General features: G+C 43.1%; 2 protein-coding genes across 3 annotated transcripts in view; one reads left to right on the top strand and one right to left on the bottom strand.

The window, feature by feature from the left end:
* The window catches only part of DEAF1 (DEAF1 transcription factor), a 56,696-nt gene extending 53,441 nt beyond the window's left edge, over window positions 1–3,255 (top strand). Inside the window, exon 13 of one of the 2 annotated variants that reach the window (XR_010787150.1) lies at window positions 2,202–3,255. The gene's annotated coding sequence lies outside the window, so the exon portion shown is untranslated. The remainder of the gene's footprint in view (window positions 1–2,201) is intronic. The other variant, XR_010787151.1, reaches the window with a different exon arrangement.
* Window positions 3,256–4,021: 766 nt separating this feature from the next.
* DRD4 (dopamine receptor D4) overlaps window positions 4,022–26,674 on the bottom strand; it is an 80,262-nt gene continuing 57,609 nt past the window's right edge. Inside the window, exon 4 of the mRNA XM_066584057.1 lies at window positions 4,022–4,549. Within this exon, the coding sequence (XP_066440154.1) occupies window positions 4,338–4,549 (212 nt within the window). The 3' untranslated portion in view covers window positions 4,022–4,337. The remainder of the gene's footprint in view (window positions 4,550–26,674) is intronic.

The following is a 26,674-nucleotide window of genomic DNA, read 5'->3' as shown; positions in this document are numbered from 1 at the left end:
ACCCAATGGCGTAGCTCTAGGGGTCACAGGCATCTAAGCCAAGGGGGTTCACAGGCCCCGTTCACCACACTAATACTGTCTGGGCTGTAGTGGCCATAAAGGGTGGATGTGGACAGTAGAGTGGGACACATCCCAATATAGCAGCTCCTTGCAGATAGTGTTTCTATACACACTCCAATATAGCCACACGTGGTCTACATAAATGCTGACCATGCACTTTGCCCGCAATCCAGTATGAGGCTATGTGCATGAATGGACATGTGAGAACTTGGTGATGCATCGACTGCTCATCTTACAGTCATCACATTTAAGTACTGGGTGCCATTTTGTTACAACTTTTACTTCCGCCTCATACCTTTACCAGTAACTACTCTGGTAAGGTGCATATATGTGATGTATTTTGACTCGACCTATTCAATGCAATATCTAACCAGATGCTATTTTCCAGATATAATTATAATGGACAGATATTTATTTATATACTATTCCTATATGGTTTTTGACCTATATTGTGAACTCTATGATGGGGTTTCATCCCATGTGAGTTGGGGCTTATGACCCACATTCCCAACGGACTTTAGAACTAAGATGGTCTAGTGGGATGAATAATGCTTGGACCCAAGATAAATAAGTCAATGTATAAAAAAAAATGTCATGGGGCAACCCAAGCTTCACTTTTGCACCAGTGTCCATTTGCTTGTAGCTACGCCATTGGTTCTACCCATTTGCTCCATTGACTAGAATATTCTGTGGAAAGTGTATTGGACAACCACCACTTCCTTACAGCCAGTGGGTGGATGTGGTATCCTGATGGCAACCCTTGACATTTTAATACCCCCACCTCTCACCCACACTCTGTATTCTCATTTTAAAGGGGTTTTCTGATGGACAACTTCTTGCGTAGCCTGTGAGGATATATTGAGCTGGGAACGTGGAGCTTCCCAATCAGAGTATGCTTCTATAACCTCAACCCCATGAGGATAGGCATATGCTGGAGCACCACCCAGATCCATTGAATCAATGGAATCCTACCGACTTTAGTGAGCACTATATAATGCACTACTGAGGGATCAATGAGCACCTACACCGCAGATCCATTCAGCAATAACAGTTAATCGCAGGGGTTTCCATACGACATGATCTCTACAGTAACCTCCTATCCCAAAACTAGAGAGGCTACAATTTTTTAAGTCTTTTGATATTAAAATGGATACAATAACATTAATCCCATATAAACTGTGAATACATATGTATCATCCAACATTTCATCATCTACTAATGCATTGTATGTCATGCTCACATGTGGCATATGTAGCCTGAGTCCTCCTTCTCTTGCAAAAGTGTTTTTTGATATCTTGTTTACATTAATGATAATGTGGGTCATTCAGATTGTGTAGATGTATTTTATGATAATTGTCATATTTTGTAAAGTATCCTATTTGACTTGCACAGCGTGGTTATTTTATATTGAATTTCAATAAATTGGTCTACTGCATCATGTCTGTTTTTTACTTTTCATTCATAGTAGCCGGTTTAATTGGGAAATTAAGCCATTGTGTGATAGTCTGCTATGGCCATCACTTCGATGTCCTCTAAGCTGTATCTCTACTTTTATTTTTCGTCTGTCATCTAGAATATGAACTGGGACCATGACAGATCATTACTGTTTACTGGTCATGCTCATGGCCAAATACTAAAATTTACTCTCTAACTGGATTATTAAAGATTATTATGTTCACACATGGCGGATTTGCTATGGATTTATCATAGCAGAGAAATCCGAAGCCGTTTTTACCCATTCAGTTCAATTGAAGGGATGAAATCTGCTGTGAATCTGCATCAAATGGTGCAGAATTTGTCACGGATTTTGGTGCAGATTTGCTCCACGTTTTTCCACTGCTGAAAATCTGCCGCAAATCCGCCACTTGGGAATGTATCCAAAAAGCATGTAATGATGAAGACCCTACCAATCTCTACTAATAGTCCGCCTAAGCCGAGCACTCTCCCTGATAATGGTGACTCGACACAATAAGAGATACTGAGGGGAAAAAGGCAAGCACCAGCGGACAGAGAACTAATCAGTTCTCTAGAATAAGAGCCAAAATAGACTATATTAAAGCAAAGACAAACCTGATACTGTGGTTTTTAGTTTGCAATTACAGCAAAAAAAAATTACATTTAAATTTTTTTTTTTCAATCAGTAGGTTCATCGGGGAATCAACAGAAGACCAATTTCCATCAAGATCTCACATCAGACAAAAGCAGAAAAGAACCTTTCTGCTATTAACATGTACTAATGTTTGGCTGCCAGCTCATAAAACATTGGAAATCACTAATGTGACTCCCTTACTTTTAAGACATTATGAGGGTTTCAGCTCAATGAGAAGTCCGAAGATAAATGGAACTCTTGAGAAGGATGAAAAAAAGACATATGCCTATCCAGTTCAGTTTGTTATAGTCCTACAAAGTTGATCCAGAGGAAAGCAAAAAAGCCAATTTTCCTCATTTTAGAGAAAAAAAACTGGCAATCAGAATGAATCCTTGGATCATTTATCGCTCTAAAGTAATCTAGTGATTGTAACAAGTAATATCTTGTTGCACTCAAGAAAGACGTTCAGGCCCCTCTCATTCTTTTAATGAGTTCGCCATTACTATGTCGTCTAGCAGAGAGTTTCATAGTCTCACTGCTCTTACAGTAAAGAACCCCCTTTTATTTTAGTGTTAAAGCCTTCTTTCTTCTATACATAGAGCATGCCCTCTTTTTACAGACCTGTGTTTAAATGAATCGCGGGAGAGATCTCTGTATTAACCCCTGATATCTACATATTTATTAGGTCACTCTTGTAAAGTGTCTGACCAAGGTCCCACATTTTCTGCTGCAAGTGGTCCTGGGATTTCTTCTCTAGACTAGTACTGGTGGTAAAAGGAATGTGAACCAGTACCCCATCCTCATAGGATAGCATACGGTAAAATGATTCACTGATTGCACATTAACTCTTTCTTTTCCAGCGATAAACCTTTATTGTGCATGTTGGGTATTATTATTAGTCCATAGGTAGAGAACTGTGCCTTCAGTGATGGCCTCCCAGCTGGTGCACACTCCCTATCTTACTATACCTTGTAGAGTCTCCAAGAGAATTACTTCTAATGTGGATCATTAACCCCATTAGAATTTCCTAGTTAATGGGCAGATAATCACATTGATAGATGAAAGTCACAACTGTTGATCTATAACCTGTTGGCACATTGCATGTAACTCCCATAAATGAAACCTACTAAAACCACTTTTTATATCAAACCGTCTGTTTATTGATCTATATAAAATCTTTCTGGGTTATTGGACATTGATTTACAACCTTAAGGTGCCCATACACATTAGACTAAAGTTGATAAAAATGGATGATGTCAACCAAAACAATAATTCCTTGAGTGAAGTTTGACAAGGTATGATCGTTTTAGCTTACTGATGACAGACCATCATAGTCATGAAGAAAGTTGGCCACATTGAAAATTTAGTTGGTCAAAAGATCTTTTGTTCATATATTAGCAATCTTTATTTGAAAGACCATTCCTAGAACGATTGTTCATTCTTCACCCACGGTCACTGACTATGTATGGCTAGTTTAATAAACTGCAAAGGTCAACATAGACTAAGATGTGTACGGCTGCATCTGCAAAATGCTCTTTCAAAAGCTGGTCCAACGGTTGTTCAACCATCAACCTCCCTCTATCGAATGTGCATGGTCACCTTTACATCTCGCAAGTACTGGTATGGTCCATCACAAAACAAAGCTGTTAGAATTATTCCAGAACCTCCCTCAAATGATTAACGTAGTTGTGGGAAAATTCGATCTTTTCCCTGGTTCTGCACAGCAGAAAGGGGTTATGTTTGTAAGAGAGAGCAACTTATTACATACTTCCACTGATTGAAAGCTAATTGTAATGTTGTATTGTTAAACCCATCAAAGAACTCCATATGGATGACGACATGGTTAATTCTTTGCTTGAAACAACAGCCAGAGAGAATTGAGCCACATGACATGATTACCCCTTTCTATTATTTATCTGCTGCTTTTCCGGCATCTCTACTGAACACCATATTACAGATTTTTGTAGCTCTTTACGTTAAATAGGCCAGGAACATTTCCAAATCTGGAATCACTAAAGCGATGAGTTGATGTGTCTCCATTTCCTGCTGGAGAGTCCTACGATTTGTCATGTTTAGTGCCTCAGCCCAACACAGTTGAGTGAAAAGAACCACATTGTGAAGTCCACACAGTTTAAGTTCAGAGCAACTGATTCCTCCAGCCAGCAGGACACGCTGCGCGATGTGCTGTCTACCTCCACCAGCAGCAAATTCGAAGCACTTTGCGGAAATAGTTCCTAAACTCGGTGTTGAATATGGTATAGATGACCGGGTTCAGGGCACTGTTGACATATCCCAACCATGTGACGGTGCTGAAGAGAGGTGCAGGCATATAACAGGATTCACACAAAGCTCGGGTGATGTGCACTACAAAGAATGGTGTCCAGCAGAAGAGAAATGTACCTAGAAGAGAGGAAATAAAATTCGTCAAATACAACAGAAGGAATAGAATTGAGGAATGTCAGACTCCAGTCCTGCCCACATCGGAGGAGTGATATGGACAGGACTGGAGAAGGAAGGCTGAAGGACCATACATTTTTTTTCTTCCACCTAACTGTATCTTCATATTAGATGCAATCAATGTGGGTGTCATGTGAGAATATAATAAAGTAGACCGAGTCAATAGATTGCACATCTCATGTGGGGTATCCGTGAGGGGGATGTCTGCGTCATGATTATAATGATCCTATGGACAACTGATCGGCTGTATTCTGGTTGAATAGAATCCTATGTGTATGGGCAGCTTTGCTAAGGCATTATATAGACCCAAGTAATTTTATCTCGTACTGTTGCAAGAAAAAAAAGTGAACCCTTTTGAGCTACCTGAAATTTCTGCACTGATTAGTCATAAAATGTGGTCTGATTGTTATAAACTATAGAAATGTAGTGTTTAAGCCTGAAAAAGACATATGTCCATCCAATTCAGCCTGTTATCCTGCACCGTTGATCCAGAGCAAGGCATAATACCTCAAAGAGGTAGAAGCCAATTTTCCTCATTTATACTTCAAACATCGACTCCAAATCTGGCAATTGGAATAAATCCCTGGATCACCAACCCTTGTGATGTAATTAGTGACTATAACAAGTAATATATCGTTGCACTCAAGAAAGGTGTTCAGGCCCTTTTTAAACTCTTTTAGTGAGTTCGCCATCACCTTGTCCTCAGGCAGCGAGTTCCATAGTCTCACTGCTCTTACAGTAAAGACTCCTTTCTATGTCGGTGTAGAAACCTTCTTTTCTCTAGAAGTAGAGGGCGCCCACTTGTTATAGTCACAGGCCTGGGTATAAACAGATCAGGGATGAGATACAGGTCTTGTCCCCTGATATATTTAAGCATAGTTATTAGGTCGTCCCTAAGCGGCTGATTTACGCTACGTTGGGAGAGATAAAACTGGTGAACAGGTGCACAAATCAAACGTTTATGCATCCGTTCAGGCGGCATGGGTCATGGCGCATATAGGCCGAGACTACCATGCCGTTGGCCCCTTTCACCTCCCTATCGCAGGCTCAACTCTGGTCTCCTCCCTGCTCGTTCTTTGCAATGGGAGGTGGCGGGGGTGGAGCTTCGCTCCGCCCCCACCCTCCCATTGCAAAGAGCCAGCGGGGAGGAGTACAGAGGTGAGCCTGCACAGAGCGAGGAGAGCAGAGGGAGAGAGTTAAGCAGCCACGCTGCTAAACTCCCTCCCACCTCCAGCCGTTGCTATGCAGCGACTGACATATTCCAGCCCAAAGATAGTTCCAGGACTATCTTTTGGGCCTGACGTAAAAACACCCACTGTTATATTGGCCAGCTGGGTGGTTTTACGTCTCAGGAATATGGCCATGTGATCTGATGCATTGGAATCCAATGCATCAGATCACACTTTATATCGGCCGGCCGTGAAAACAGCCGTCCAATATAGGCTTGTGGGAAAGGACCCCTAATGGTGTAATTGTTACTTTCAATGAGCTTCTTAGTACCTGAATAAACTTTAACTACTGTTCTAACTTTTGATTTACCAACATATATGCTTATGTTTGGGTTTGAAACAGAAAACATTTCTTCATATATTGTTTCCATGACAAAGGATCCATGAGACTAGAGGATTGAAAAGACCTACAAAAGCAAAAACCCATGGTGCTTTTGTGCTAAATTGTATATTACAGAAACTAAGCAAACTGATATCCAGACGTCATCAATGACCTTCCAAGATCTGAGTAATGTTACATTTGCACTCTATCTTTTCCATGTTAGTGTTCCATTCGAGTGGCACTAGTTAATATTAATTATATTAGATTGTCATGCAAGCGTCATCTCTTATGCTCCTTTTACACATAATGAGAAGTGCCTGATTCTCATTTGCACGAGCGAATGAGCTGGCGATGTTACCACCAATTTTTTTGCGCTCATACAGTCTGCTTAGACCATACGATTATCGCTGAGAGTCGTACATTTCTCGCTCACTTCTTGTTCAGCGTTTAACATTCCAATGCACACAGTGATTTCTTTGGTAGAAAAGAAAGGACGGTCTGTGTCTCTAATCTCCTTTACTATTAAGCAGATCACAATTACCCCTTTTCTACTCGGTTTTTGTGCTTTCCTTATTGTAATCCTGCTGATTTCCATCTGTGCCAGTAATCTGTCGCTACTACCATGCAGGGGCTACTCTCCATCGTATAAGGTGCTTCAAGCAGTTGCCCCTCCCAGTCTTAGTGGACCACTGATGAACATTAGATTGCATACACAAAAGTATATTACGTCTTTAGAACATCCAAGTTGTATGGAGCTGTAAATGCAACACCAATGGTCATTGATGGGGGTCATACTATACTTCCCATATGCCTGTGATTCTATGTGGTGTTTTTCTGTTAAATTCTGGATTAATCTCCATCAGTCACCATATTATGAAACTTTTTTTTCTAGGAGGCCCTGTAGTACAGTACCCAGGTATGTGCCCATTCTCACAACACATGATGCCTAATACTTAAGGAGCCCTATCTTGCACTCTAAGAGGTAGAGCTGCACTCCGCAAAGAATAGATCTCCTCAAGAAGATGCCATCATTATGGGACTATACTGTTTGGAGTGCAAGACTGTTTGACAGTCTAGAGTGAGAAAATAAAATACTGGATGTTCAGTACTGGCAAAGGTAGTAAGCACTCAGAAAAGAGATGAATGGAAACATCTACATACTGAACCTTTCACTACAGTTTTCTTGGTTGTGCCCAGGGGCATAGTTAGAGGTAGCAGTTGCTACCAGACCCTGGAGCCTTAGGGGGCCAAAAGACCCCTCTATTATATAATAAAACACCAGTATTCTAAACGGCACATGGATGGCTGGGGGCCATGTTACAAATTTTGCATTGGGGCGCCCTACGTTTAGCCTCTGCCTAATCAGCTAAGAACCCAGCTGTGTAGCTAGCTATATGCTGCTCCAAGCCTAGATAAATGGAGAGGAGTGGAGAAAGCAATGGCAAACTATTCCACTACCACTGCCAAAATACTTTATGGATCACAGTCGGACAAGGATAAAAATGTTTGGAGAATGATGATCCATAAAATGATCGAAATTTGGCCTCGACTGAACGGATTATCACCAATCTGTTAAGATTCTAGCAATGCATCTGCCTGGTAGTGCTGCATCGATGGTCTTCTTAAGACAGTGTTCCCCAACTCCAGTCCTCAGGGACTGCCAATAGGTCATGTTTTCAGGATGTCCTCAGTACTGCACAGGTGATGTAATTATTGTCAGTGCCTCAGACATTGCTACAGATGCTCTTACTATAGGAGATCCTGAAAACATGACCTGTTGGTGGTCCCTGAGGACTGGAGTTGGGGAACCCTGTCTTAAGAGACCCAACGATGCTAAGGAAAATTGTGGAAAGACCCCATGCTGTACTTTTGCATCCAGGCCCACAAGCCTATAGCAATGCCTCTGGTTGTGCCTCACATTTTACAACGCAGTATTTCGACTCACAGAGAGTTAAAGGACTTTTGCCATTAGACAATACCCTGGTGTAGTTTTCTGAATGGGGTTAACAGCTGATCACCTTGGTTGCTGTTTTGGCTCCCCTGGCAAACAGACAATTTTGAAGAGTTTAGCCATCAGCAGTCAGGCATTTCCACTGCAGAGATTAGTGCAGGGGAAAAATAATATGTCCATAAGGATGAATGGTGTCCTGTAATACTAGGATGGCACATAGTTCACCAAAACAGGAGCCACTGTTACAGAGTTGTGGTTCATAGAAAGGTTCCTTAGTAGGGGTCCCTGCCTTTGTGACCTCCATATGCCCTAATAGTGTACATAAACAGGGGTTATTTTCTCTTCAAAACCCCATTAGGCCTTTCCCAAGTAGTCTTATATACTAGATGCTAAGGATATATTCCCATGGGTTGGAAATGCTGCAGAATTTCAGCAGTAGAATTAGCTGTGTAGAATCCAGAGCATTCACAGTATAAGGCCTTAGTCACACGGGCGTTTTTTCACGCGATTTGCAGATCGCATGACGGATGCGCATCCGCAAATCGTGTGACCGGTGCGCGCAAGTCGCCCGCAAATCGCCCGAAAATCTGCTCCTAGCCGCGTTTCATTAGAAACGGGCCGGAGCTGTCCAGCGCATTGCATTCAATGGAGACGGCAATAGAGCCGGCTCCATTTAAAGCAATGCGCTGCGGGCGAGCCTGGGATGAATTGTCGGGAAGGGCTTAAATATATAAGCCCTTCCTTGCAATTCATCCTAAAATGTGTAAAAATAAAATATATATATATACTCACCTTCTCCCGGCAGCCGGAGCTCAGCGCGGCCGTCCTGCAGTGGGTGTGAAGGGGGTGTGAGTCAGACCTGCCCCTGATTGGCTCAGCGCTGAGAGGCAGCAGTCACTCACCCATTCATGAATTGATGAATAGGTGTGTGAGTGAAACCTGCCTCTGATTGGTCAGGGCTGTGATCAATCAGAGGCAGATCATTCAGCAGGCGGGGATTTTAAAGCCCCGCCGGCTGAATAGTGCCGAGAAGCAGTTCAGGAGAACTGACAGCGGCCGCGGCTGAACTCCGGCTGCAGCGGAAAGGTGAGTACACAATTTTTTTTCATTTTAACACATTTTAGGATGAATTGCAGGGAAGGGCTTATATATTTAAGCCCTTCCCGACAATTCACCCCGCGCACGCCGGCAGCCCATTGCTTTCAATGGAGCGGCTGTATTGCCGGCTCCATTGAATTCAATGGGCAAACATCGTTCTTCTCTGTCACAGCTGTTACAGCTGTGGCAGAGAAGAATGATTTGTCTTCTATATGTTCTCAATGGGGTCGGCGCTGCTGCCGCCGGCCCCATTGAGCGCATATAGAGAAGAGAACAGGAATCGCAGATCGCAGATAGGTGCGATCTGCGATTTCTGTTCTATAATTTATCGGACGAGCGCATAAAAAGCGCTCATGTGTCCGATACCATTGCAAAGCAATGGTTTTATGAAATCGCCGGACGCATGCGCATGCGCAAATCGCGGCTAAAAACGCCCGTCTGACTAAGGCCTAAGCATGTCAGTAAATCCATGTCAAAAGCAATTGGTGTGGATTTGGAATGGATTTTCCACTGTGCATTTCCCTTAAAAATGGTAGGATTTCCATTACTTGTGAACATACCATAAAGGTTTTAAGACCAAGGACTAGGCATTGTCCACCAGATCATCCTTGACTGGTATTTGGACTCGTGTGTATTATCTTGTATCATGGATGATCAAGGACAGAGGGGTCTCCAGTCACTCCTGCCAAGACTCTAACCAACCTCTGCCACCTTCATTGCATGGTATAATTCTGTCTAACTGCACAAAATCTGTAGAGTGTAGCTATTGCTGGGGGTACACTGGAAGCTGCTACTCACAGCTTTGGTACCTGAGAAGACCTAATGACCATCTGTCACAAAACAAGACACCAGTATTAGAAATGGCACATAGTTGGGCGCCAATTTGCATTTGGACCCAAGAACTTCAAGTTAAGCCCGATTTAGACACAACGATATCACTCAAAATTCACTCAAAGCCATCTTTTGAGCGATAATCGTTGGGTGTAAATGTGCCCATCTTTCAGTTTTCTGCCAAACGATGAATTTCAGTTAGCAGGACCGCACGCTGTGCTGGTAACAACTGATTGCATTTTCTCAGCTGTCAGCCCCTTGGCAGAGCAAAGGGAATGTAATCAGAGAACAGCGAGTGGTCTGTTCCCTGAATACAGCTCCAGGCGGCTCACACGCTGCTACTTGGTACTAGTAGGCCTTAGTACCAAGTAGTAGTTAATGCAAAATGATCGCTCAAAATCCATCTTTTGAGCGATCATCTTTGCAGTGTAAATGCACCTTTATGGCTTTGAATATCTTTGCATTCTGTACCGATCCTGTACAGCTGTAACGTCTACTATAATTGGGTCTGTTAGGTTATAATAGAAACATGTATATAGGCTCACATCAGTCAAGTGCTCTGTCCTTCTGAGAAAAATTAGAGCCATATAATCAAGTATGCAATTAATTCCAGTGGTAGAAAGTTAGTGGTATCAGCAGCACTCCCAAAAACCAAATGTGGCAGTTATTTTAAATGACCGTGCTGCGGCAATACCAACTGCGTTGGAGCACAGTGGTTATCAGCTGCTACCTCTCAGCACCGGGGCCACGGCTTTGTCACTCAGAGATGACAGACGTATCAGCATTTGTAATGCAATGATTTTTAGTTCTTGCATTATATAGTAGGAATAGTCTATAAAGATTTATATTGGCCCCTCATTCATATTATCAAGAGTTTATATAAGACTTCTAATATGTGCTGCATCATGAAGCCTGCAACTGGTGGGAAATGAAGGATTGCTCCGGTCTAAACACGGCGTTTGGCAGACAGACGGCTGGCTGCATTTTCAATATTCTGGTGTTGCAGGCGGCCTAAGTGACCATTACCTATTTATAAAATAGGCTTAACTAAACTGGGATTGAATGAAGCTCCCAAGGAGTGATTTAGAAGCTGAATGATGTCAGCGGCTCTCGCTAATCATCTGACGAAAGCAAGGGAAGCTGGAGACTTCACTACAGCAGTATACCGTGCCTGCCAGCCCTGCTCCACTTACATTGAGCTAATGTTCTACTTCTGCTTTTCACACTCACCTGCTAACTTTAGCTTAGCTAATTATGTACTTAATTAAAGGATTTTTTTACATTTAAAGGGCCAGTAAACACAAAGTTTCGGTTGAGTTAGATGTAGAGTTCATCGACAGTATGTAGGCCAAATTCACATAATGTGAAAAAACAGAATGAATCAACTGCAGCACTCACATGGGATCAATCCAATCCAATTTCTGTTATTCTGCTATGTATGCAGCAAGGAGCAAATGGATGCAGCAGCCCAGTTAGGTCCGGATCACAACCTTATGGTCATCAGAATTACAAAGTGTAGACCAGGCAGCATCAGATGAATTTTCAAATAGTTTTCAAACCTTTATAAAGGTTTGAAAACTATTTGAAAACTCATCTGATGCTGCCTGGTCTACACTTTGAAATTCACATAATGTGTCTGGATGGCCGTTTTCCTTGCTACAGTATACTATTAATACACTCTTTGTAAAAAAAAAAAAATCAAGCACCTAGAAGTAGTCATTTTTGCTGCGAAACTCGGCATGTAGTTACATCTCAGGCAGATATGCAAATGATGAGAGTTGTGGTGCGATTAGATGAACAGTCTTGTCACCAGAGGCCCTGCGAAGCTTCCACAGAAATATGACATGCCCCGATTTGTTTACCACGCGAGTGTGACGTCACCGTGACAACAAAAGGCCTCCGGCCATACCAACTGTAAGTGCATTGGGGTGTTACACTTCTAGATGCTTGATTTTTTTTTTTTTGACAATGAATGTATTAATTTTCTTAAAGAACATAAATGCTCCCAGAAAGGAGCAACAGGATAATGGACTTTCTATATGATTTTTCATTTTCTTCACATCCAGCCTTAGGAAATCATCGATGACATCACCAACATTAAGGACCGCAGCAGCTACATGTTCCTGTGTCAGGATGTCATCACTGCTGCAGCTGGAAGTCAAATGGGGAACCCAGCACTAGCAGAATGGGATCTGCAGGGGAGCAAGACAGATAACAATGGGTTCTTTTATCTTAGAACACTAGTGTTTGTGTCCCTGGATAACCATTTTAATCCTGGTTTTATTTTTGCAATCTATTTTAGAATTTAACATAAAAAAGGGAATTTTTCAGGCAAAAACATTAATTAAGACAGACCTTATGAAGCTGGTTTAAAGGGAATCTGTAACTATCTTTTTGCAGCTTGGACTGAGAGCAGCATAAGGTAATGCCTTGCCTATCACACTGATTGCAGTGATGCATCTGTTGTATTTATCTGAGCAGTAACTTGGGAGAAACATGCATTTTATTAGTAGCAACTACGCACAACTAATGCTCAGTACTGATGAGCTGCAGCCTAGCCTGGTCCACCCCATCCCCCAGCCAATGATTGGTATCTCTCTATGCATAGTAATAAGCAGACAGCTGTCAATCAGTGGCTGGAAGGTAGGGCTGGGCGGGCAGGGCTGTAGCTCATGAATATTCGGGACTACTTCCTGTAGTCCTCTGTGCTTGTGTTTCTATTGATACAATATATGTTTCTCCCAATCGTACTACACAGATAGATACAGCAGACATATTGCTGTAATCATTGTGACTTTAACCATATTATGCTGCTCTCAAAGAGGGGTGGTAAAATATGGCGACAGTCTCTTTAAATTTTATTAACTGATTAAAAGCAAATCTGTCCACTCCCCTTATATGAGGAAAGCTCTGGGAGATATAGATTTCTATGATTTGTTTCACTATTTTTAGTTAAAAATAAAAGTTTAAATGGTGCCGGGACTCATAGAGAAAGCCTGTAAGTCCTGCCTTTCCACCGTACAGTCGTAGAGAAAGCTTTTGAGTCCTGCTTCCTCTGTACAATTGTAAGAGGGGTGAGCAGTGCCCTGATCCCCTCTTACTGTCTGCAGCTCATAGATCACTGAGCTTGGCTACACCTCTTGTCAGACAGGGCCGGGGAAGTGGAGAGCAGAAGCGCTCAAAGCACTGGTAAAGCAAGAGATGAAGAAGCACGTCAGCTCCTCCACACAGATAAAATGGCTAGGCTGCTCTGCTAGAGGCTATTCTCGCTGCTAGGTGGAAGCACCAGACCTGAAGAACAAACAAGAATCTTCTCTGCACCACAGGCACCCTATAAATAGTGTTCCCCAACTCCAGTCCTAAGGGACCGCCAACAGGTCATGTTTTCAGGATTTCCTCATCGTTGCACAGGTAATGTAATTATTGTCAGTGCCTCAGACATTGCCACAGGTGTTCCTAATATAGGAGATCCTGAAAACATGACCTGCTGGTGGTCCCTGAGGACTGGAGTTGGGGACCCCTACTATAAAAGATCTGTGCTGCACCACAGGTGGGGGGAGGATGTAGTATAGAGAGGGGCAGCAGCAGAACACATTAGAGAGCAGCATTACAGGACAGCAGAGCTGAAGTGGCAGAGGCCTAACCTCTGCAAACCACAGCTCATGTCACATGAAGGTCACCATGGAGGATAAAAGTGGCTATGTGACCATGCTGGGGAGTGGCCATGGCAGCAGTGTTCAGTGCTGGAAGTGGCAGAGGCGGTGTACCGGGATGTATCCTCTCTGAGGAGCAGTTGTGCCAAGTCTGTGACGTTGGACACACCACGTGGAAGGAGAGGGAGTCTCCCTTCTCATGCGGGACTCGGTCCCAAAGCAGATGACAGTGCCATGGACCCAGTACAAGCATCAAGCTGCTAGACACGTGAGACCAGTCTCCAAAGGACTAAGTGTGCACAATGACAGAACAGTGATGGACTACTGTTGGGGTATTGTTCATCTTGATGCACGGTTTTGGGTAACAAGGTTAGTAAGTGATATTGTGTGCTGTGTATGCATATTGTTGTAACTAGGTGAAAAGGCACTTGGTTAGGTATTATGTGCCAGTAAGTAGGTACCCGAGATGAGAGTGATGTGCTGCATTCCGTGCAGATGTTTGCACCTATGGTGCGTTGAGTCCACAATGCCGCAGAACTCAGAGTATAGTGAGCTGAATGACAGACATGGTTAGTTACAAGTGAAGCTCGAAGTGCCTTGCCATTCCGAAATCGATATATATGTACAGTACCAGTCAAAAGGTTTAGAAAAACTCAATTTTTCCAGTTATTTTTTAAATCAACACAGTTGAAGTCCAGCAAATAACATGAAATGGTTCAAAGGTTCAAAAGTAAGTTAACAACATAACAATATTATGAGATTTTAACCTGAAATGAAACAATAGTCTAAATTAATAATTTTAACCAAAGGACTTTTTTCAGGCAACACATCGAGGACAGCTGCTCTGTAGCACAGAAAGCAAATTAGGGTTTGAAATAGGATGCAAACTATTCCTACAGCGTCTCAACTTTTGTAGAGGACTTTCAAACCTTCTAATTCTATATAACCAGTGTTGGAACAGACTGTATTACAACAACTTCTAAGGAAGAATTTGGACAGTTTTGCTCTTCAGGACAGAGTGCATTGCTATCATTTTGGCAAGAAAAAGGCAATTAACTAAAGAAGACAAACAGTTATAACCCTTAGAAGTGTAGGCCTGTCCTAAACAGGAATTGCCAAGAAAGCCAAGGTGCCAGTCAGCACAGTTTCCTATACCATCAAAAGACACTTGGAAACTAGAGGAAACTGACAGGAAGAGATCTAACAGATGAAAGGCCACTACTAAATCAGATGACATGTTTTTAAGAGTCAACAGTTTGCATGATCGGCGCCTCAAAGCACAAAATCTTCAAGCACAGCTTAAAGCCTTTTTCTCACGAGCGTATATTGGCCGGCGCTTTCACGTCTGGCCTATATAAGCTGCCCCTTAGATGCACTGGTTTACAATGCATCAGTGCACAGGGGCGTAATTCCGCGGCGTAAAAGCGCCCGACCAGTCACCTCCACACAGGCAGTGGCAGCTGCATACATTCCTATGGGAGCCTATGCTATATGCCGGAGAAGGGAGGTGGGAGGGAGTTTAGTAGCGTGACTGCTAAACTCCCTCCTCCTTCTATTCTCCTCTCCGCCCCTTGCCACTGTTTGCAATGGAAGGGGACAGGGCGGAGCTTAGCTCCCCCTTCCTGCACCCTCCCATTGCAAACGACCGGAGTGAAGGAGAGAGGAGGTGAGCTGGTGAGTGGGAGGGAAAGGGGAATGTCTCCCCAGGCCCCATGGCATTGCGGCCTCAGTATATACGTACCGGGCCCTTTGCCGTTAAGGCGTTCTTACGGCGGTGGCAGGCGCACATAAAACGCCTACGGCTGTGTAAATGGACCCTTAGTCCGTAAATCCTCATAGACTTTTAACAGTTTTTTACAAAAAAATACTGAATCAAATCATAGAAGACTATACGAGAGCTCAGTGGCTCCCACATTAACCCTTGCTGTACTCAACACATTTAACAGTCTGATATATCAAACATTGTACCTAATGAGCGCTAAATCCTTTCCTGAGTCTCACCTGGCAACAACGCATAAAGAAAATCTACATCAAAATCTGTAAGTAACAAGAGGATTTGGATGCAGATTCCCCTCCCCCACCCCTATTGTTGTTACAGAAATTAAATCTACACGGAAATCTGCTGCGTAAGAAAATTTGTGTCAAAATCAACGCATAACATAACAAACATTTGAAGAGGTGAAATCCGAACTGAAGATCCACAGTATAAATTGAAATGCTGCGGATTTAAAATTTGCACCGCAGGTTAATTTGCGCTGCTGATTGTAGAATTCCGCAGATTTTCCACTGCCAACTTCACTGTGAAAAATCTGCTGCATTTTCGCTAAATGTGAACGTACCCTAAAAAAGGAGACGCAACATAACCAATTCTTCTCCCCTTCACTCCTCCACCGCATCCTTTCTTCACGCCCCTCCACTTCAGTCTTGCTCAGAAGAACAAACGTCTGCTACAATCGCTCTTCTGTATTTTGCATTTTAATGTTTAGTGCAAAATAAAGGAAATGGCCGATAACATTTTTCTAGAGTCCGCTATACATTTTCGTACATCAGGCTTTATTGCTCCTAGCATATCACATAGTGAAGAACATCAGTAAATAACGTCACCTAAATAATGTTCTAGGTATCCAAACATAAGAGATTTTATAAAATTATCCATTATTTTGCCAGTTAACAAATAACCGGTGTCGTATTAATCACAACGGTGGATTTACCTCTAGCACAGCGGTTGTAGGAAGCCTTTAGGGAACGCAGCTTATAGATGGAAAACTAACAAACCCGGGCATCGTGCACTAAAATATGATATATAAGCCAAATAATTCTAATTAATCATTAGAATGTATTCAGTTTTACTATATCATTATATCAGTCGGAGCTCCCACTGCATATTGTTGTATTGTGGAGAATCTATATATATATAAGGCTTTATTGAGACGTGCGTATGACGGCCGGGTTTTCATGTCTGGTGGATATACGCAGTCCCTCTCTGCAGGGGAAAGAGTGCACTGAGCTCCCGCCCCTCTGTTTGCAATGGGAGGGGCAGGGGCAGAGCAAAGTTTTGCCCCGTGCCACCCCCTCCGATTGCTAATAGTAGCGAGGGGCAGAGGAGAGTGGGAGCTCAGTGCACTGCTCCTGGCCCGGCCCACTTACTCCCACCGCAGAAAGGGACAGTGTATGCCGGGCGTGAAAACCTGGCCGATATACGCACGTCTGAATAAGCCCTAAAGGTAAAAGCCCTCACTCACTGACTGACTCGCCCCTAATTCTCTAACTTCCCGGTGACGTACAAACATGAAATTTGGCAGGAGCATTCATTAGGTCCTAAATAGGAAAAGTAAAAGGCTCACAACTTGAAAATGCAATGCTAAGTGCAAAAGTATTGGTGCCCCTATGTAATGTACAAAATCTATTTCTCTCAGGGTGCGGGCAGACGAGCGCATAAACGGCGCGTTTTTGCGACCAAACGTATATACGTGACCATCTGAGGCAATGGTTTCGAATGTATTCGTTCACATGGGCGATTTTACGGCACGTAAAAATGGCAATTCGAAAAAAAACGGAACATATGCGACCAAAATACGCGCCAACGCATATTCGATCGCCGAAAAGACCGGTTGCAAAGTAGGAACAAACGAAAATACGCTTACTAGCTCTGGTCGTGATCGGTGAAAAACGATCGCTCGGGCGATTATACGTTGCGCTCGTGCGAACGTAAATACGCCTACGCTCGTCTGCCTGCACCCTAACTTCCTGATTTTGTACAAATATGAAATTTGGCACGACCATTCTTTAGGTCCTATATAGAAAAAGTAAAGGGGTCACAACACAATTATTCAATGCTGATTGCAAAAGTAAGTGTACCCCTATGTAATGTAACTTCCCGGTGTCATACAAGTGTAAAATTTGGCACGAGCATTCTTGAGCTCCTGAATAGGAAATGTAAAGGGATCACAACTCGATTATATTCAATACTAATTACACAAGTAAGTGCACCCCTATGTAATGTAACTTCCCGGTGTCCTACAAGTGTGAAATTTAGCGGCAGCATTCTTTAGGCCTTAAGTGGGGAGACTGGGAGGGGTGGTACATTCTGCAGAGGGACATCGGTACATGCAGCCTGAGGAGAATCTAATGCTCCTCTATGTGCATACATATTTTATACTTCGGTTCCTCTGAAGTAACCATGACTTCATAAAATTTTCTGTGCCAACAACATTTAAACACCTGTACCAAATTAACTCGGACGAAGCCGGGTATATCAGCTAATTATAATATATAACTTCACATATGCAGGTTATTTGGAGGCCTGTATCAGCCACTTAAGACATTATGTCATTTGAAGCGTTAGAGTATGAGTTATGTGGTAAAGGTGAAGTACCAGAACTGGGACTGATATCTGAGGAATAACACCATTACTAAGAAAATTACCAGAACGGCTACTATATAATACCCCTGTTCCCCCAAAATAAGACAGGGTCTTATATTAATTTTTTCTCCAAAAAATGCAACTTTTTTATATACATAGCTGTCTGGACACTATTTAGGTTTATTTATTTTTTACTGTAACTTGGGCTTACTTTTGCAGTGGGGCTTATATTTTAAGCATCCTCAAAAACCCTGAAAAAATCATTCTGCATCCTCAAAAATTCTGAAAAATCATGCTAGGGGTTTTTGGGGGGGTAGGTCTTATTTTCAGGGGTAATGGGTATATACAATATATACTATATTATGTATACATACAAACAGGTACATAAATTTTTCTTAGGACAGGGCATATATCCTTATAAACTGTAGCAACACCACTGGCATCCATGCATCCAACAATGAAGCTGGTAAGGGGAGACCCAGGTGCAATATTTTCCCCTGGGGTCCATTTGCTGAGGGCCTAATGGTGTTGTTGCTGCCAGTGTTATATAGCCAGTATATATATATATATATATATATATATATATATATATATATATATATATATATTTCGTCACCGAGACAGAAAAAAATTCCCTAGAGGAATAACTGGATCACCGAGGGAACCACTAACTAAGAAATAAAATATAGCCTTTATTAATTAAATTAAAAAGTGTAACAAATATTAAAAGGGCGTGTTTTGTCTCTTTATACGTAGCGTGCCTGTCACGACCAATAGGCACTTTACCAATGATGTAATACCTTGAACCGGTCTTATTAGAAAAAACCACTAATAGTGTATCCTGATAGTAACTTTAAGCTATATACACCTGGGGGGTGAGTACCCGAGTATATGCTCAAATGGATATGATAACACTATTATCACCATATCATCTATCCCATTGGGGATAACGCAAAAGGTAAGATATGTATCCTTTATGGTGAAATGTAGACAAAAAATCGTCTTTCAATAAAGCCCACACGATTTCGTCAAATCACTTGTTCAAGGTATACGTTCATCTAGTATGCGATTGGTGGTTAAAGTATACTGCTCACCATCTGCATACAAGAGAATTGCTGCTTAGTGCTTATTAACAAAATGCACTAAGTACTTATAACCCCAACAGTGGCACCCAAAGGTCATAATTAGACCCGGTACCACTAACAATTTATAAGTTATAAGTGACTATAAGAAGAACCAATACAGAGGACAGGACTAGATGTTAGTCCACAGCAAATTGCCCAATGATTGGACTTCTGTACGGTGCTAAACCCGTGTAGATAGCACATATGGAATCAGTGTCCAGGAGCAGGACTGGTTAAATAGCGTCACAAACACTCCTGACACTTGATATTAACAAGCTGATTAGCCCACTTGGTCATATAGTAGTAGTAAGTGACCACAACATACAGTCACACTACTGATCACTTAATTTTATGCACAATACCATCAGTATCGATGGTATTGTGCATAAAATTAAGTGATCAGTAGTGTGACTGTATGTTGTGGTCACTTACTACTATATGACCAAGTGGGCTAATCAGCTTGTTAATATCAAGTGTCAGGAGTGTTTGTGACGCTATTTAACCAGTCCTGCTCCTGGACACTGATTCCATATGTGCTATCTACACGGGTTTAGCACCGTACAGAAGTCCAATCATTGGGCAATTTGCTGTGGACTAACATCTAGTCCTGTCCTCTGTATTGGTTCTTCTTATAGTCACTTATAACTTATAAATTGTTAGTGGTACCGGGTCTAATTATGACCTTTGGGTGCCACTGTTGGGGTTATAAGTACTTAGTGCATTTTGTTAATAAGCACTAAGCAGCAATTCTCTTGTATGCAGATGGTGAGCAGTATACTTTAACCACCAATCGCATACTAGATGAACGTATACCTTGAACAAGTGATTTGACGAAATCGTGTGGGCTTTATTGAAAGACGATTTTTTGTCTACATTTCACCATAAAGGATACATATCTTACCTTTTGCGTTATCCCCAATGGGATAGATGATATGGTGATAATAGTGTTATCATATCCATTTGAGCATATACTCGGGTACTCACCCCCCAGGTGTATATAGCTTAAAGGTACTATCAGGATACACTATTAGTGGTTTTTTCTAATAAGACCGGTTCAAGGTATTACATCATTGGTAAAGTGCCTATTGGTCGTGACAGGCACGCTACGTATAAAGAGACAAAACACGCCCTTTTAATATTTGTTACACTTTTTAATTTAATTAATAAAGGCTATATTTTATTTCTTAGTTAGTGGTTCCCTCTATATATATATATATATATATATATCACTATAGGGCCAGCTACTGATAACCCCTCTGTGCTGTCATAGGTTGAAGAGTTATCAAAACGTAGGCCTTGTAGTGTAATGCCATGTGAATATTCATGAGCCACATTCTCTATACAGCCATTAGTAATACTAATCACCATTAGAGAGAACCCGAAATAAATTCACTCAGACTAATTGCTTGTTTTAGACATGGACTCCATTTAATGAGACACAAACTTCTCCTATCAAGCAGTGTAGTAACTTTCCTCGTCTTATTCCTCTGATGGGACTTTTTGTACATTTTCCGCACTTTGTCTAACAATTCAGTGACATGACATGAAGCCTTTCATGTCAGGTCAGCCGAGAGGGACAACCATGCTTATCACAGATTCATTTTATACTGACATTTAATTGGTGCCATAAATTAAAGGGAATCAAAGCAAAAGGATCAGCGGAGCTAAACAGATATGGGTCAGCGCTCAGTTGGGCTTCATCATTAACCTCTAAGTGACGGCCAGTACATCTTTTTACTGACCTCACTAATGGGCTGTAAACCTGCATGTACATCTTCTTTAGGATGACTACCCACTACAGTTTTTTTTCACTGCAAAATTCGCAGCGTTTTTTTTCTGCAGGGGTCTATGGGACTTGTAATGTTAAAATCACGATTGCGCAAAATCGCAATTTTGCGGTAAATTACGATTTTGCGCGATGCGATTTTAACATTACAAGTCCCATAGACCCCTGCAGAAAAAAAACGCTGAAAATTTCGCAGTGAAAAAGAACTGTAGTGGGTAGTCATCCTAAAGGTGGTGGCTACTTAAAGGGGTTGTCCCGCGCCGAAACGTTTTTTTTTTTTTTCAAACCCCCCCCCGTTCGGCGCGAGACAACCCCGATGCAGGGACCTAAAGAAAAATCTGCACAGCGCTTACCTGAATCCCCGCGCTCCGGTGACTTCTTACTTACCGGCTGAAGATGGCCGCCGGCATCTTCTCCCTCCGTGGACCGCAAGGCTTCTGTGCGGTCCATTGCCGATTCCAGCCTCCTGATTGGCTGGAATCGGCACGTGACGGGGCGGAGCTACACGGAGCCCCATTGAGAACAGAAGAAGACCCGGACTGCGCAAGCGCGGCTAATTTGGCCATTAGACGGCGAAAATTAGTCGGCTCCATGGGAACGAGGACGCTAGCAACGGAGCAGGTAAGTGAAAAACTTCTTATAACTTCTGTATGGCTCATAATTAATGCACAATGTACATTACAAAGTGCATTAATATGGCCATACAGAAGTGTATAGACCCACTTGCTGCCGCGGGACAACCCCTTTAAAGCCAGACTCCTACTTTAACCACCAAGCAGTTTAACCCCTTACATGCCACAATCAATAGCAACTGCAGCATGTAAGCAGATGACAGGGGGAGGGGGCTCCTTCTGTTGTGCAATCACAAGTTACCAATGGGTTCCCATGGCAGTGGAAAACTTGACAAGGACCTTCATGTCTGCCATGTAACCCAGCCTATTAGGCCTTGACTCCTGCAGAATCTAATAGGCTGGTATCATAGGCTTAATAGAATACACTACATGAGTAATGCAGTGTACTATCCTACTGGTCAAACGACCGCATCTTGAGGGAAAGAAAAATGGCAGCAGAAAACTTCAAGAACAGAATAATTGAAATACAGTTTATGAAAATATACATTTTTCCCCCAAAAAACTTTTTTAAATGGATAATATACCCCAAACATTTTCAAAAAAGGGCCACACATAATAGATATTACTGCATTCATAATGACCCAGACAATGAAAAGATTTTGTTAATTATCGCACATGTTTTTAAAAGAAAAGTAATGCCAAAATTGCTATTTTTTTTTGTTCACCTGCCATATAACACAGTAAAAAGCAATCCAAAAGTCACATGTACCTCAAACTGCCACTAATAAAAACTACAACTCTTCCTGCAAACAACAAGACCTCACAAGGCCCCATTGCTGGAGAAATAAAAATGCTTTATGTCTTAGGGTACGTTCACACGAGCGTGTTTTCGTGCGTACTTAGGTGCGTACATACGTCCGCACCTAGGTACGAGCAAAAACACGCGTGAACACAGCTGTGTGCTTGTTGTCAATGGAGCCGCAGCTGCTGCCGGCGGCTCCATTGAAAACAATGCTCTGCTGGCCCTCTGCATTCTTTTTAGGGAAGGGCTTTACATATAAGTGTAAATAGTGTCCAAAAAAAATACTCATCTGCCGGGGCTCAGCTGCGGCTTCTGCTGCTGTCCCAGGCTCTGTAGTTCTGAGCTATCAGCAGCCGCCTGCTGGTAGCTCTGATTGTGATTGGCTGAACTGCTTAGCCAATCACAATCAGAGCTACCAGCAGGCAGGGATTTTAAATCCCCGGCTGCTGATAGCTCAGTACTACAGATCTGGGGACAGCAGCAGAAGTCGCGGTTGAGCCTCTGTAGGTAAGTATAGATTTTTTTTGTCACACCATATTAAAAGGCTTTTCAGGGAAGGGCTTATGAAGCCCTTTCCTAAAAAGCCATTGACGGCTGAAGTGCTTCAGCCAATCACAATCAGAACTACCAGCAGGCGGGGATTTTGAATCCCCGGCTGCTGATAGCTCATAACTACAGAGCCGGTGACAGCGCCAGAAGTCGCCACTGAGCCCCGGCAGCTGAAGGGAGGTGAGTATTTATTTATTTCTTTAATACACTTTTTAAAATGGCTTTTCAGGGAAGGGCTTACGAAGCCCTTCCCTGAAAAGCCATTGACGGGATGCCGGCAGCAGGATTCTCTACCGCAGCCGACATGTGTGACAGCTGTGGTTGAGAATTGAAGAATTCCCTTTGCTGCACCTGCCACAGATGTGGCAGATGAAACAGCAGGGAATTCTTTTAACTAGCGGGGGCGAAGGCAAAATCTGCTGCATGCTGCAGATGTGTTCTTCATGCCCGCGGGGGACACAGCAGCGGCGGAGAGGTAAGTTTTTTTCATTTTATTTTTTTTTTGCAATAAAACTTTTCTTTTTCAGGGAAGGGCTTACATGTAAAGCTCTTCCCTGAAAAACTGTTCAGGTGTGCTAGCAGACCGTTGTCTTCAATGGAGCCGCCAGCAGCAGCAGCAGCGGCTCCATTGAAGAGAATGCTTGCATATTTATTTTTTACACTAAAATTTTTCTTTTTAAGGAAAGAGCTTATACGTAAAGCCCTTCCCTGACAAAGAATGCAGGGGGCTGGCGGACCATTGTTTTCAATGGAGCCGCCGGCAGCAGCCGCTGCTCCATTGCAAACAATGCGTGCATTCCCTATGGTGCACGCATGTCCTATCTTTGCAGGCAGACACCTGCAAAGTACGGACATGTGCACACACCATAGGGAATGCATTGTTGTAAATAGAAGCGTGTTTTTGTGCGTGCGTATGTATGCACAAAAACACGCTCGTGTGAACGCTACCTTAGGCCTTAGTCACACGGGCGGTTTTTCACGCGATTTGCGGATCGCATGACGGATGCGCATCCGCAAATCGCGTGACCGGTGCGCGCAAGTCGCCCGCAAATCGCCCAAAAATCTGCTCCTAGCCGCGTTTCATTAGAAACGGGCCAGAGCTGTCCAGCGCATTGCATTCAATAGAGATGGCAATAGAACCGGCTCCATTTAAAGCAATGCGCTGCGGGCGAGCCTGGGATGAATTGTCGGGAAGGGCTTAAATATATAAGCCCTTACCTGCAATTCATCCTAAAATGTGTAAAAATAAAAAATATATATATACTCACCTTCTCCCGGCAGCCGGAGCTCCGTGCGGCCGTCCTGCAGTGGGTGTGAAGGGGGTGTGAGTCAGACCTGCCCCCTGATTGGCTCAGCGCTGAGCCAATCAGAGGCATGTCTCACTCACACCCATTCATGAATTCATGAATGGATGTGAGTCAGACCTGCCCCTGATTGGCTCAGTGCTGAGAGGCAGCAGTCACTCACCCATTCATGAATTCATGAATGGGTGTGTGAGTGAAACCTGCCTCTGATTGGTCAGGGCTGTGACCAATCAGAGGCAGATCATTCAGCAGGCGGGGATTTTAAAGCCCGGACTGGACTCCGGCTGCAGCGGAAAGGTGAGTATACAATTTTTTTTTATTTTAACACATTTTAGGATGAATTGCAGGGAAGGGCTTATATATTTAAGCCCTTCCCGACAATTTACCCCGCGCACGCCGGCAGCCCATTGCTTTCAATGGAGCGGCTGTATTGCCGGCTCCATTGAATTCAATGGGCAAACAGCATTCTTCTCTGCCACAGCTGTTACAGCTGTGGCAGAGGAGAATGATTTGTCTACTATATGTTCTCATTGGGGTCGGCGCTGCTGCTGCCGGCCCCATTGAGCGCATATAGAGAAGAGAACAGGAATCGCAGATAGGTGCGATCTGCGATTTCTGTTCTATAATTTATCGGACGAGCGCATAAAAAGCGCTCATGTGTCCGATACCATTGCAAAGCAATGGTTTTATAAAATCGCCGAACGCATGCGCAAATCGCTGCTAAAAACGCCCGTCTGACTAAGGCCTTAGAATGTGATAATGCAGAGTCAATACTTTCTCTTTTAAAACATGTCTTTATTGTTCAATAGTAATTACTGATAACACAATCTAGACACTCTAGGTTTTATCATATTCAGGATCAGTATTTGCAATTCTTTTTACTCCCATGTACTCAAAAAGAATAGATTCTGAATAACTGACCTAGAGGTGCCCATAGATACAAGATTGCCCCCATCTGAACTATTATTTGGCCATAGGTGATCACCTCTGACCTTTTCCCACAAACAGCGCCACTCTTGCCCATGGCCTGTATCTGGTATTACAGCATACTGCCACTGACTTGAATGGGGTTGGCTGCATTTCTTAATACAACCCATGGACAAGAGTGGCACTGTTTCTGTAAGAAGGCAGACATTTTTTTGTAATCACATACAACCCTTACATTCAAGTTCAGCTACACTAATTAGTAGAAAATGCGCATAATTTTAACTAGCAAGTATTAATTACGAATCATTTGTATTTTACAGCTCCGGAACATCATAACTAGTACAGAGGTGAAGGAGATTAACATCAGGATGGAAGAGGATGGCGTAACATCAATAGAAGCAGAGATAGAAAGAGTAATAAGCGTACAGCTGTGTCAGCATACGAAGTAGAGGAACATTAGGATTAAGTTGAAGATCTGTGACAACCTCACAGTGTTAACCTCACAAACCGTCCAGCTCCACTATCTTCTTGTCTCAGCAAAGGAAGAACAAGAGAGATCTCTCCGCCTAAAGTCACAGCATATCCAGCTCTACAGTGAATTATTAGATGACCTAAAGATGCTGAGGGTATTCTTGTATCTTGTCACCACTAGGCTCACTGCTGTGCTCAGAGCTCTGTGCTAGCTGCTGATTGGCTGCTTTTATACACACCCTCAGCCACCTTCAGGGAGCTGCAGAGAGCAGCAGCTCAGTGAAGAGGCTTCACAGAGGGAGGATTGGAAAGCCTTCGCAGAGGAAGGGAGCTCCCTCTATGTCGCTCGGCTGTCATGGCAACAGGACGCCAGATGCGTCCTGCTCTGCCAGCGACTAAATCAATAGTGTACAAAAAAAACAAAAACTTTTTTAAAACCCCATATATGTGATATCGCAGCTACTCCCCTTCATGGCAGGATTTCCGCAGCGGCATGCTCCCCTTTACGGTGGGATTTCTGCAGCTGTCCCCGTGGCGACATGATGCTGACGCAAATGACAGCGTGTTTTTCCGCCACATGAGGTCTCCATTAATATAGTATTAAAGAAGACCTCCCGGACACTGCAGAAAAACGCGCGTTTTTCTGCTATTACCAGCAGAGATTTTTTACTTATGTCCGCGGGATTCCCATGGTGTTAAACCATGGGCGTATCTCGCTACGTCCGTGGGCAAGAGACCTTAGGCCTCATGGCCACGGCCGCGGCGGACTCCGCAAGACCCCATACTCACCTCTCTGGATCGCATGATGCACCGGGCGAGGGCGATCATGTGGCCGCGGTTGGGCGCTGACACGTAATCACGCGATACTTCCGCTGTGCTCACAGTGGAAGAATCACATGACGGATAGTTTCCTTTGACTACAATGGAAGCCGGACAATGGAAGCTAGGTTTTCCACGGCAATTAGAACATGCTGCGGTTTCTTTCACGCTGTGGAATTCTGAACATTGAACTATTAGGCTGAATGCCCACAGATGGAGTGGGATTCTGCCGCAGTATTAGAGACTCCTATGGAAAGCGCAGCTCCG

Source organism: Eleutherodactylus coqui, chromosome 11, assembly GCF_035609145.1.
Source record: "Eleutherodactylus coqui strain aEleCoq1 chromosome 11, aEleCoq1.hap1, whole genome shotgun sequence".
Lineage (NCBI taxonomy): Eukaryota > Metazoa > Chordata > Amphibia > Anura > Eleutherodactylidae > Eleutherodactylus > Eleutherodactylus coqui.
This window is presented reverse-complemented; position numbering and strand designations above follow the sequence as displayed.